This window comes from Dermacentor andersoni, chromosome 4 (genome assembly GCF_023375885.2).
Source record: "Dermacentor andersoni chromosome 4, qqDerAnde1_hic_scaffold, whole genome shotgun sequence".
NCBI lineage: Eukaryota > Metazoa > Arthropoda > Arachnida > Ixodida > Ixodidae > Dermacentor > Dermacentor andersoni.
In genome coordinates, this window is record NC_092817.1 from 154,892,191 (window position 1) to 154,904,694 (window position 12,504).

General features: G+C 46.3%; 1 protein-coding gene across 1 annotated transcript in view; it reads right to left on the minus strand.

Annotated features, from left to right (window-relative positions):
• Positions 1-12,504, minus strand: part of LOC129386557 (uncharacterized) — a 64,526-nt gene that overhangs the window by 35,995 nt on the left and 16,027 nt on the right. The window contains exon 3 of the mRNA XM_072287549.1: positions 1,554-1,788. Within this exon, the coding sequence (XP_072143650.1) occupies positions 1,554-1,788 (235 nt within the window). The remainder of the gene's footprint in view (positions 1-1,553; positions 1,789-12,504) is intronic.

A 12,504-nucleotide genomic window follows, 5' to 3' on the forward strand; every position in this document is an offset into this window, starting at 1 on the left:
AATGTATGCCTCTAACTTTGCATTTCAATTCATGCATTTGAATGAAATTGGTCGAAGTAATTCATCATTCGATTTAGTGAAGTACATCAAAGAAGAAATATATTTGTGAAATATATCAGGGTGTAATTTTTTAAAGATACTCTAATGTGATTTCACGTTAGAAATTTTAGTTTTGCTTTGCCAAGTTGTAAATGACAGGAACTGCTACGTTTACTTGAAACACTTCAATTACTCATGTGAATAAAGGAACGCATCACCCGAAGCATGAAAATGGGCTCCGGGCAACGACTTGTACGGTGGAAATACTTGCAGGATCGTTCAATAGAGTTTCCAGTTGAAAGTGTTTCTAGCGCTAACCTCAATTTAGGGTAAACGCTTCTTTGAATTTCCAGGTACTGGCTTCCGCAGTGCAAAATGTAAATGCATTACAGTAACGCGTGCGATATTCTCAATGCGTGCTTGCGCATTAACGTTTGCATATGGTCAGACGCTTCAGCTAATGCTAGCCATATTCTTAAATTATATAAGCCTCGGCAAGTTCATAAGGCATGTCCGCTCGCCTTATCGAAGACATTGCCAGCAGTTGTATTCTGATTATTTAGTCACCTAACCATTTTGTTGCATGCGCTTTTTGTCCTAACGTGCTGGAATCACTTGGCGAACGAGACATCCGAAATATATCCCGAATGAAAGATCACACATGAAAGCTTCATTATGAACTGCTTACAGTTGTCACATTTTTTAGTCTTTGCGCACCTCAGAAAAAGAAAGCGCGAAAGCGAGACATTATGTTTGCATCGCCCATCAGGCGTGTTGGTACCGCCCAACACTCAAAAGTTTGGTGATCGAAAAAACTGCTAGGTTTAGTCAGCGTCCCCAACAGTGCGACTAGGCATCCGTAATACAGGCGTTCTGTCTCATACAGCTTGAAGTATTAAGTCGGATGAGAAAAATCTTTCCAAATGCAATATGCCACCTATGATTTCACGGTAAACCCTGCTTATCGCTGGTCGTTCATTAGTTTGTAGGAGCCTTGTCAACAATCTAGTCGTTTTTGTACATTTAAAGTTAAATAAAGAGTAGGGCGCAAAATTTCAAATATATTATTATATCAACTTCATTTGTGCAAGCGGTATCTCAAATCATTTAGGAGCCTAGGTATGTTAGCTAGCAGACATTGTAGTGGTTATAGTAGCTACTATTTTATGGCGTGGTTCTTTCATTCACTGCCCGCATAGAAGCATGGAGCCAATTGTAGAGAAACGCGCGGGATGGATATTTTTGATATCCATGCCACGTAAGGAAAAGTGCTGTAAAACGTGCCTGCCTTCTGGCCGGTTTTCACTATAAGTATATTAACAATTGTTGAGGACAATAGACTGGCTGAGGGATGAGGCCAGTTTGTACGAATAGTCTGGAATTATTTTCCTTCTGACGTATACACTTATGTCTCTAATCGTGCAGTACGGTAATACCGCACGACAAAGTGCAGTAAATTATTAGCTGAGGTATAGCAGTTCGCATTACATTCCGAAGGAAATCGCAGCACGTACTTGTAAGTGATGCCGATTCCAAACTCCGTCTTGTTCTGCTTTCCGGCGTTCTCCACGATGACGTCAAAATGCCTGAACGAGTAATACTTTGTTGGGAAGAGTTCCAAGTCAAAAGGTTCGTAGAACGGGTAGGCCACCACAATCGTGCAAAGCCCGTCCGGCGGGACTCCCAAAAGATCTCTTCGGAATGGGGATTCTAGTGTGCAAATCAGTGCGTCGAGCGGCAGTGGCCTCTCTGCGGGAGAAGAAACATAAGGTCTAGAGAGCGCGCTAGTGCGATAGGTAACAGCAGATTTTAAAGCAATTCTACAGCTTCACTTGCGTGTTTATGCTTCCAGTAATGTATTTCGAAAATATTTATGCCCCTGACCTGCACCCTTCCCCGAGCTATTGAGCCAGCCGCTCTTCGTCGTGCTCGTAAAGCAGCTAAACTCTTAACGCCAAACTACACGTTCGCTTGCCGGCACGCCTACGCATGCGAAGAGGGTGCAGAACAGATCGTACGAGTCGAAGCGTGGAGCGAATAGAGACATGCCCATACAAAGCGAAAGTATTATATGCCCCATTATCCGAAAATCTGGCTTTCTAGCCGGCTGCGTGACAGAATAATGGCACCGAAAGTGACTGGTGGCGCAAATGCTCGAATTGACGCCAAATTCCTAAGGGAGGTTCCTGTAAAGAAAGTGGGGTAATGTCTTTGAAAAGAATATTCGGTAAATGTCCGTCTGTGTGGCATTGTAACCCTGGTATACCGGGGGGGGGGGGGGGGGGGGGCGAGAAGGGTACGCTTCCCCGACTCCAGATCGGCTCCACGGTTCTGCTTGACTAAACGTGCGCCTAGTGCTTCCGCCATTGCATACGTCACGTCGCAGCCCCCTGGCTGATTGAACGTTTGGCCTAGAGCGTACGTCGTTGGGCACGTGACGGTGCAGCCAATGGACAGGAGGTGGCGCCACTTCGTTAGTGTATAAAATGAGCGTATAAAATAAAAATAACCAAGCAACACTTGAATGCCGCGGGGCCTTTAGAAAAATGAACTTAGAATGTGTACAGAGTGTCCATAGACTTCTTTTAGATGAGTTTGCTATATTATAGATTTATTTTGTTTTCTGATACGGCCTTCAGACAGTAAAAAAAAGGTGATAAGGTTTCTATTTTTTGCCTACTCATATTCTACAGTCGGTCTATAGAAAAAAGTCGATAAGGTCTTTGTTTCTTTTTGTCTACTTCCCCTTTATAGAACAACTATAGACGAAAGTCGATACATTCTCTATTTTCTTATTTGTCTATACATTGTCTATAGAAGAAATCCGATACGATACTTAGTTTTTTTTTTGTCTACTTTCGTTCTATACACCAGATAAAGACAAAAGTGGAGGTTGTCTCTATTAATTATCGTTCGTTCTTCGTTTAGAGACTGTCTATAGACGACAGTCGATAAGGTGTTGATACCTTTTGTCTACTCCCGCTTTATAGATGCTCCCGTTTATAGATCTCTTATAGAAGAAAGTCGATAACATGTTCCTTTCTTTTTGCCTCGTTTCACTCTATAGACTACCTCTAGACAAAAGTATGTACAGTCTCTATTTACTCTTGCTGATCGTTCGTCTATAGAGTGTCTATATAGACAATAGATGAGAACGTGTGCATTTCCTTTTGCCTATTCCCAGTCTGTAGATTTCCTCACACCCTTACACACACGCACATGCGCACATTCAGGTGCACACGCAAATACACACACATTATACATGGTGTCGCAGCTAACTTGGACCAAAATTTTAAAAACACCCAAGAGCTCTAGAGAAATCGTACCGACTGCATAGTAGCCGTAGTCGTATGTACTTACGGCCAGTATTAATTTTATCACGATGTATTATTTACTTAAGTTATTTTAATTAGTGAAATCTTTAATTATTGCTTGAATCGCAAACATATCAATTACAAAGTTGTAGGGCACCTCAAATAAACTCCGAATGAAGCATTTGTTTAGTGCTCAGCTTTGTCTCGTTGGTTCTTGCGAGAGAAAACATAAGCGCGCGGAACATCCAAAATAAGAAATTGCTACGTGCTCGCGCGCCGCTACTCAAGCGTTCCCCAGCGAATAGCCACGGATACACTGCTTTACTAGCGGCGGCAGCTCGATAAAGTGATTTACGCTATGTCAGGGTCGGGGCGTCAAGAGAACACGCCGCTAACGAATTGATAAGCGCACTGGAGCCTTGTACGATGCGGCAATAAGAGAATGCAGCCGTATATATTTCAATGATTGCTTGTAGGCCCTTGAGTAGCGGCGTGCGCGTGCGCATCTATTTCGTATTTCGCGTATGTTGCGGGATTTTTTTTTCTTGGAAAAAGCAACCAGGACCATTTCAGCACGCAATAAACGCTTGAGTCGGAGGTTATTTAAGGTGCCCCACAACATTGTAACGGATATGCTTGGGATTCAAGCAATAATTAAAATGTTCACTAATTAAAAATAAATAATGAAGCAATATTCGTGTTGAAAAACATCCTGGCCGTACGTACTATGGCGATGGAAAGAAAGGCGAACAGCGGAGCGCGTGGCCGAAGCATAACTGCAGGTATAGTGCGCGCCATCCAGCGATCACCATTCACAGGCGGGCACATGTGGTTCGATCGCGCTGTGCGAGGGTGCGCCCCCTATCCTGCGCTATTTTGTTTTTGTTCTGCTTCTGTTTTACTTGGAAACGAGGAACAGTAACGGTACAGTAACGATGACTGCGCAAACTGTACTATCGCGATGAAAAGAAACGCGAACCGCGGAAAGCGTGGCTTTTGGCACAGTCAGCACTAGTGCGAGGATACGTGGCCAACTCTCATATGTTTTGGCAGTCGCTAGGCGAATCTCTGCTTTCAGTCAGCGCCACCGAAGCGCTAGAATCTTGATCTCGTTGGCGCTATCGCACCGCGTGTGCGTTCCGGGTGCCAGACATGACTGTAAGATGATAATCTTGCCTTGCCAATATGCCCGGCAAGTAAAACGCGGCACGACTTCATGCTTTCGCGATGCCTGTATGCTTAACAAAACTGAAGCGTGGATTCGCTTGAGAAAAAGATACTTTGTATTAATATTTGGTGAAGGGTGAATCCACCAGGATGACGGATCCATGCACCTTGGCATAGAGGCAGACAGGTATGGGGCTAGCTCAGTGCCGCGATGCCTGTCCCAATCGGCGTGAACAGCAGCCCATAGGCAGTCCTTGTTCATTTTATGGAGCTGCAGACGTGACAAGCGTGATTTCATAATTCCCCAGACATTCTCAATTCGATTTATGTGCGCTCCTTTTGTTGGTCACGAAAGCTTACGGATTGCAAGGTTGTCTAGCAAAGCCTCCACGGAACGTGAAGTATGGATTGGAGAAAGGTTCTGCTGATAATAAAACAGCCCATTTTTGAATGGCCGATCAAAAGCAAAGGGCAGGGCAACCTGCTCGATTACATTGCAGTATTCTGCTGCACTGAAGCGTTCATCTAGCCGTATAAGGGGAGACAAGCCTTCGGCTTTGATGACACTTCACACATTCAAGGAGCAGCGCCCGCTGAGGCTTGTTCGCTTGAAGCAGGTGGGATCAAAGCTGCATAATGTAAAAAAAAAGTTATGTTTGTGTTTACGCACATCAAAGTAGTATAATACGTTTAGCCCAATCGCTGCTGTGTCCAAACATTGTTCATGTATACTGTAGCGAAGTAGGCACCTGCTACTAGAACAAGGACTGCGCTGTGACTGTAACGTAGCTTTTAGTCATTCGCTCAGAATGCACCTCGAGCAGTTAATTCATGACATGCAGCAACCAAACAGTGGCCAATCTTATTGCAGAACACATGTCTGAATTTAAAACGCTGAAATATATATATTATGTCCTTTAAATGATCGGTATGTTCAATGGCGCTGGTTGGTTCATCTTTAGAATAATAACAGGAACAGCGCAACACAGGACGAGCGAGTAAACAGGACACAGCGCTCCGTCCTGTTTACTCGTTCGTCTTGTGTTGCGCTGTTCCTGTTTTTATTCTAAAAACAATCGGTAGTCGCACCCTAATGTGACATTCGTCGTAGAGCTATCTTCGTTAAATTTTGATGCTATTCTGACCACACTAGCACTGAGTGAACGAATTCAGGACCACATATTCAGAACACTAGGGTGCAAAGGCCCATCATTTATGGAGCGCGATGATTGTCTTGACGCCAAACTTTCAGCCTCTCGTGACCCCTCGTGGCAAATGTGCTCTCATCTGTGAACATCACCTGGCCCCAATCCTACACAGACCAGTCTTTGTGCAATTGTGCGAATTGTAGACGGGTGGCTTTGTGGCGATCCAAAAGCAAAGGCTTTCTCGCGGCTTTCCAGCTGTAAAAGCCCGCTTCGCGGAGGCGCTGTCGAACCGCTTGAATGTCAATGTTTATCCCGAGCTCGTTTTTGATCTGCGGGGCTGTTAAAAAAGGATTGTCTACGGCGGATACAATAATTATTAGGTCTTGTTCCGCGGTCGTGGAACGTAGCCGCGAACTGTGAAGAAGGTCCGGGAGTCTACCTTCAGTTTTGCAGTCTTTCAAAAGTCTGTTGACTGTCGAAAGCGCTCTTCCGGTAATCTCCGCAATTCTTCTCTGGAAATTCCTTGGTGGTACACAGAGATCATTCCCATCCTGTCGGCGTCCGACGCACGCGCGATGTTTTTCTTTCCAAACTGAAGGGACTCAATCCGATAGCTTTGCTCCTATGCCGTAGGAGAATAGATCGCGCATTTGCAGCTCCACTTCCTATCATCGTTTTTATTCTTGAAGCTTGTTCCTTTTTATTTTCATGATCACCGCTGCCGTGAGGCAGCGACGATCGAGCTCCCACTTAACACTTCAGTTCTGTTAAGCACAGAAGCATCGCGACAGCATGAAAGCGTGCCGCATTTTACTTGCCGGGCATATTGGCAAGGAAAGCTTATCATCTGCCAATCATGTCTGGCGCTACGGTGGCGCCTAGCGACTGCCAATGCATATAAGAGTTGGACACGGATCCTCGGACTAGCGCTGACTGTGCGAAAAGCCACGCTTTCTGCAGTTCACGGTTCTTTTCATAGCGATAGTACAGTTTGCGCTGTCATCATTACTGTACCGTCACCTTTCCTCGTTTTCAAAGAAAACATAAGCAGAACAGAAACAAAAATAGCGCAGGATAGGGGGCGCACCATCGCACAGCGCGATCAAACCAGATGTGCCCGCCTGTCAATAGTGTTAACTGGACGGCGTGCACTATACCTTCAGGTATGCTTCGGCCACGAGCTCCGCTGTTCGCGTTTGCTTCCATCGCTGTAGTACGTGCGATTACAGATACTATGCAGTCGGTACGATTTCTCTAGCGCTCTTGGGTATTTTTAAAATCTTGGTCCAAATTAGCTGGGACACCCTGTATATATATATGTATATATATATATTATAATGGAGGCGTATTACCCGACGTGCTGATGGCGGGTGGAGCGCACCACTGAGCACAGTCTCTCAGCTCGAATATCTGCGGCAGGCGATGCTGTTCGCAATCCTGCTGCCTACGTCCACGCGTTCTTGATTACAATGACCCCATCGGAAAAAGGAGCCATCGTGGCTAGTTCGTCTAAAGATGAGGCCGCACAATCATGTTAGGACTTGAGCCGCCGGACGTTGACGACTTCGCTGTGACGACGACGCATGTCCGGTAAGTAGCTCTTTGAGGTAGTTGACAGGAGAAGTTCGCTGCAGAACTCGGTATGGTCGATGCTACTTAGGAAGAAGTGTTGAAGCGAGTCATCGTGTGCGGGTCGGTACGGACACTCAAACGACGGTTTCCCGTAAAAAGTTGGAGTCGAGTTTCGAGCATCGTGTTTTGATTTTTGGCGATTCTGATAGTCAGAAGTGAAGCGGCGGGCAAACTGACGATATTCTATAGGTTGCCTTGCGGCGTCCAAAATTGACAGGAATTCTGATGGGTCTGAGTTTAGAACGATTACGACCACTAAAAATATAGTGGGGAGAAGCTGGTAGTGGCTTGCGTTGTGGCATTGTGAGCGTGGCTGATGAATGGAAGACCTAGGTCCCAATTAGAGTGTTCGGATGGGATGTACATACACAGCGAGTATGTCGCCAAGGGTGTGATTAAAGCGTTCCATGGCACCATTGGCTTGCAGGTGATATGCGGTAAATGTGCGATGAACAAACAATGGCGCATTCAGCAAGCATTTTTTCAATGATTTCAAACAGGAAGGTGTGGCCTCGGTCGCCGAGTTCAAGAGGGCCTCCATGACGAAGCACAAATCGGCGTATTATAAAACTGGCGATTTCCGGCGCAGTAGAAGCTCGAAGAGCAGCAGTCGCTGCATAGCATGTTAAGTGGTCGACGGCAACTATAATCTACCGCTTGCCGGACGTATTCAATGTAAGTGGGTCATATAGGTCGACGCCGACACGATCAAAAGGTTGAGATGGCCATGGCAGGTATAATGGAGTTCACCGGCTAGGAGATGAGGCGGAGATTTTCATTGCTGACGTTCACGGCAAGAGTGGACGAAGTTCCGCACGAAGGTTTACATCCGCCGCCAGTAGTAGCAGTGCCCAAGTCGCTCATACGTTTTGAATATGCCAGCGTGGCCAAACGGGGGGTCGGGATGGAAAGAGGAAGAGATTTCTGATCTCAAGGCTCCCGGGATGACAAACAACTACGTACCTCCCTCTAATGCATACTTGCGTCTGTACAGAAGATTATTACGGATCGCAAAATGAGGAATTTGGCGCCGAAGTGCTCAAAAGGCCGGAACTGTTGAGGTATCCGAGAGAAGGTCGAAAAGGATGCAATTCAGGGGTCATTATATTGTTCGATAGCAATAGTGTCCAAGTCAAGAGACTACAATGTGTGCTAACAGGGGGACAATGGCCTCTAGCGAGAGTGGAGAGCGGGAAAGAGCGTCAGCGTTGGAATGCTTCCAAACGGAGCGATACACCACGCTTATCTCGTACTGCTGCATTCCCAGGGCTCAGCGAGCGAAGCGGCCAAATGGATCTTTGAAATTCGGAAGCCAATACAGCGCGTGGTCGTTGGTCACTACGTCAAAAGATCGGCCACATAAATAAAGGCGACACTTGTCAAGCGGCCAGGCGATGGCCAAGCACTCCTTTTGCGTGATGCTGTAGTTGCCCTACGCCTTGGTCAGCGTCCGGCTCGCATAAGCCACGACGTATTCTGCCTGGCAAGGATGACGCTATGCGCGAACAGCACCTAGGACTACACCACTTGCTTCGGTATGTGCTATCGGCCAGAAAAGTATACGGACCTCGCCTTAGGTGGCCAGGGCGGCTGCGGCACCACACCGGAACGCTGCTATCTCACTCCGTGCGCCGACGAGAGTGCCCCGAGTGACGCCAGACTTCGCCCTAACTCTCTTGCAGGGTCTCATCATGCTTGATAATATTCTAGTGCACCGTTCAGTTGCTCTGCGGGTGACGATCGCCACGAAGGGGACCGTGCTTCGCCGGTGGTCCGGCACATGGCGCTGTCGTGCAGTAGCAGGTGGCCGCGGGGAATCAAATGGCGGCACTGACTAGGAACGAAGACCCGTTCTGATTGTTGTTCAGCTTATGTTCGCCTTATCTTTCATACTACTGCATGTCGCCGGCGTCCGCCGCTGCTCGATTTTAGGCAACATTGAGCAAGTAGCCGCAACTAAATTACACCATTGGGTTGTATCTTTCCACTCAATAAACGTCACCTCTCTTGTCCGCATTTCCTTTGTTTAACGCTGTATGCCGGGTACTTCCCGGTAACGAACGGCATGCGCGTTATCAGCATGACATAGCATTCCCGACAGGAAAATAGCGGGCGCAGCGTTTTCAAGAAAGGAAATGCAAGCAAGGCAGATGAAGATCATTGTTTTGTGGCAGATATACACCCCAAATTTTGTACCTTTGTCTAAGAGTGTACGGTGACGTGCGCTTTGTCACGTTGGCGCGATGAGCTAGTGGGAAGCGCTGCGCGGACGTCCGAAGCTATAGCGGCGGCGCTCTACGACTCGATACCAGAGTGAGTAAGCCAAGTCATCGCGGTTGACGGCACTTTTTCATCGCACTGAGGACCCCTTTATATGATGGAATACTTCCGTAAATAAACTTTCACGACTTACTAGTTATTTCGATTCGTCTTCCCAATCATCTCGTCCTGGACGCACTGTTGTAAAGTTTCATAATCGCCTAGGCATTGTACTAGCTAATTAAAGCCGTTTTCATAGGCGTCGCTGATATAAATGATAAACTCGCTGCTGTAGACAATGATGGAAAAGTAATCTCGGCAGAAAAGCCGCGCCCTAAGTAAATCTTGGCACCTGTAGCTTATCGCACCGGCGTGAAAGAGCGCGCATCACCGTAGCCACCCACGCGGATACTTGCGTTATGTTGCCTAAAATGTAGGAGCAGTGGACGCCAGTGACATGCGCTAATATGCAAATTAAGGCGAATATAAGCAAAACAACAATTAGAACTGGTATTCGTTCCTTCTCATTGCCACGCATTGATGCTCGGCTGCCGTCCACTACTGTGCGATAGCGCCGTGTGCTAGACTACCGTCAATGCACGGTCCCCCTTCGTCGCAACCGTCAGCAGCAGACCAAACGAACGGAGCACTAGAAATTTATCAAGCGTGACAAAGCCCCGCGTGTGAGTGAGGGCGAAGTCTGGCATCACTCGGGGCACTCCCGCTGTCAGCGCGCGGAGCGAGATAGCAGCGCCCCGGTGTGGCGCCGCAGCCGCTCCGGCCAACTAAGCCGTGGTTCGTCTACTTTTTGGCCGACCGTACATCGGTAGGAGCTTGAGGGTCAAAATGACGAATAGGTGGCGTCGTGAGAAAACGGCGCAAGGTGGCGAACGCATGGTCGCAGGCACGGGACCAAGATGAGAGATCTTTGGCGCCACGAAGCAGTTGCGCGAAGGGTGATAGTATCGGTGCAAAATTTCGAACAAAACGCCGGAAAAAAGCGAAGGGCAGCGGTCTACATTTTGAACGTGCACTGCTTCCTTGCCCTTCAGCGGTGATTACACAATGTTTCCAACCTAGAAAAGGTACACAAGAAATAGACCGTGAGGTCATATTGCGCAACGCCGAAGGGTTGAAGACAGCTTGTGGTTGCATTACAAAAGAATAATTGGAAAAGCTAGTGCTGTCTTTTTGTGCCTTCTCAAGCGGTTACGTTTATTTCTGTAGAGCAGCACTAGCCTACGCAGCGTCGACAAACTCGACTACTCATATCTATCAGCGTCATGCCATGTTGAACTCAGCCCGGCCGATACGCGATGCAGGCTTGGCTTCCATGTGGTAGACACACAAATCCAACACGTCCTCTTTAGATCCAGTGATAAAAGAATCTGAAGGAGATGCTCTATGTAATGTTGATGCCCAATTACGGATTTCAAACTTCGTGCATCTATTTTCTTAACATACCTAATTTCTATAATAAATGGGCTGTTTCAAATTAAATAACCTGGCCTCTTAGAGCCGCTACACATTACCTTTTATTCCAGGTACAATAAATATTGTAAAAATCACATTTTCTGGGTCTCACTTGTATTTTTTAGAGAAATCATACATGCTTCCTGGATATAGTTCTACGTTAAGCAACCTCCGTGAAACAACTTAATTTATTTATTTATTTCAAGGAACTCCTAAAGTCGCTTACGATGAGCGTATAGCTTAAAAATGCAAACAAAGGTGCAATATAACACATCGAGCTCTCAAATTCTCGGAACATCCGCCCTGCCTGTTAGCAAAAAAGATTTCTTCACTGCAAGCTTCGTTGGTGCAGAGAATTTCTAAAGTATGCAAAAATTGAGAGGAATATTGCTTCCATCTTTACCGAGTGTCTCGGGAGTAGGACGTGTCGTGTTAATCTTGGTATGCTTAATTTGAAATTTGTTGGCTCCAAACGTCCATAGGTATTGCAGTGTAATAAAATGCATATCGATCGTCTAATACAATGCAGTTCCACAGTTAAGTTCACATTTGCATTTCGCATCGAAATATGAAGAATGTGGTCTGTTCTGGTAGGGGAAGTGTTTTTTTAGACTGAATGGGATAGAAATCGTATAAGCGGATCTCATTTACATGAATGCATCACCTATGCTAGTATATTCACAACGCTAGCAGTTTCGTTCATTTGATTACGCGTTATGAGGCGTTGTTTATCAACACGTGTAGATGGAGCATTAGGAGCCAACAAGGACGTTATTTGCACACTCATCGCTCGCTGTTGAGTGGGAATGCTGGCGATTTGTGTGTAAAGGTCTGATCAAAGGTAAATGGGCAGAGTGACCTAGCACGCACCACTACGTATCTTCTATGTTATCTCCAGTGATTTTATCTCCAATAGATAGTTTCTCATTTTAGGATAATTGTGGCCGCCGAGATTAAATTTATGACAATTTCGCTGAAGTGTTATGCTTGATCACAGACAGCACGGTCATTGACACATTCGAAAACTATGCAAACATGGGTCCTACAATGTAAAACTATTCCAATCTGTTATTATTCCAATCTCCTTATGTCAAATTTACGTAATCACCGACGCAAGCATCGGCCGGTCACCAACAGCGTTGTTTGAAAAGTCCAATCAAACTCGTCTCGTTTATAGGTCCCTTTTTTTGCTTTCAAAGGGAATAGCATTGCCTACATTGAGCAGTTTTTTTATCGGATTTGCTGCCAAGAGGTGAGGGGCACGCTCATTTGGGGAGGGTTTTGATGGGGCCGAGTCAGCACAGTGATAATAGATAATGGGTAGCGCTGACTTCTTCGATTGGTCCTCTTCCCCTTAGCATGCGATGTCTGGTCGAAAATCATGGCGGCATGCAACGAAACGTCAAAAATGGCGCCAGAACGGATTCTCAGCAACGAGTTGGCAAAGCAACCTCGTATACGTGCCGACAGGG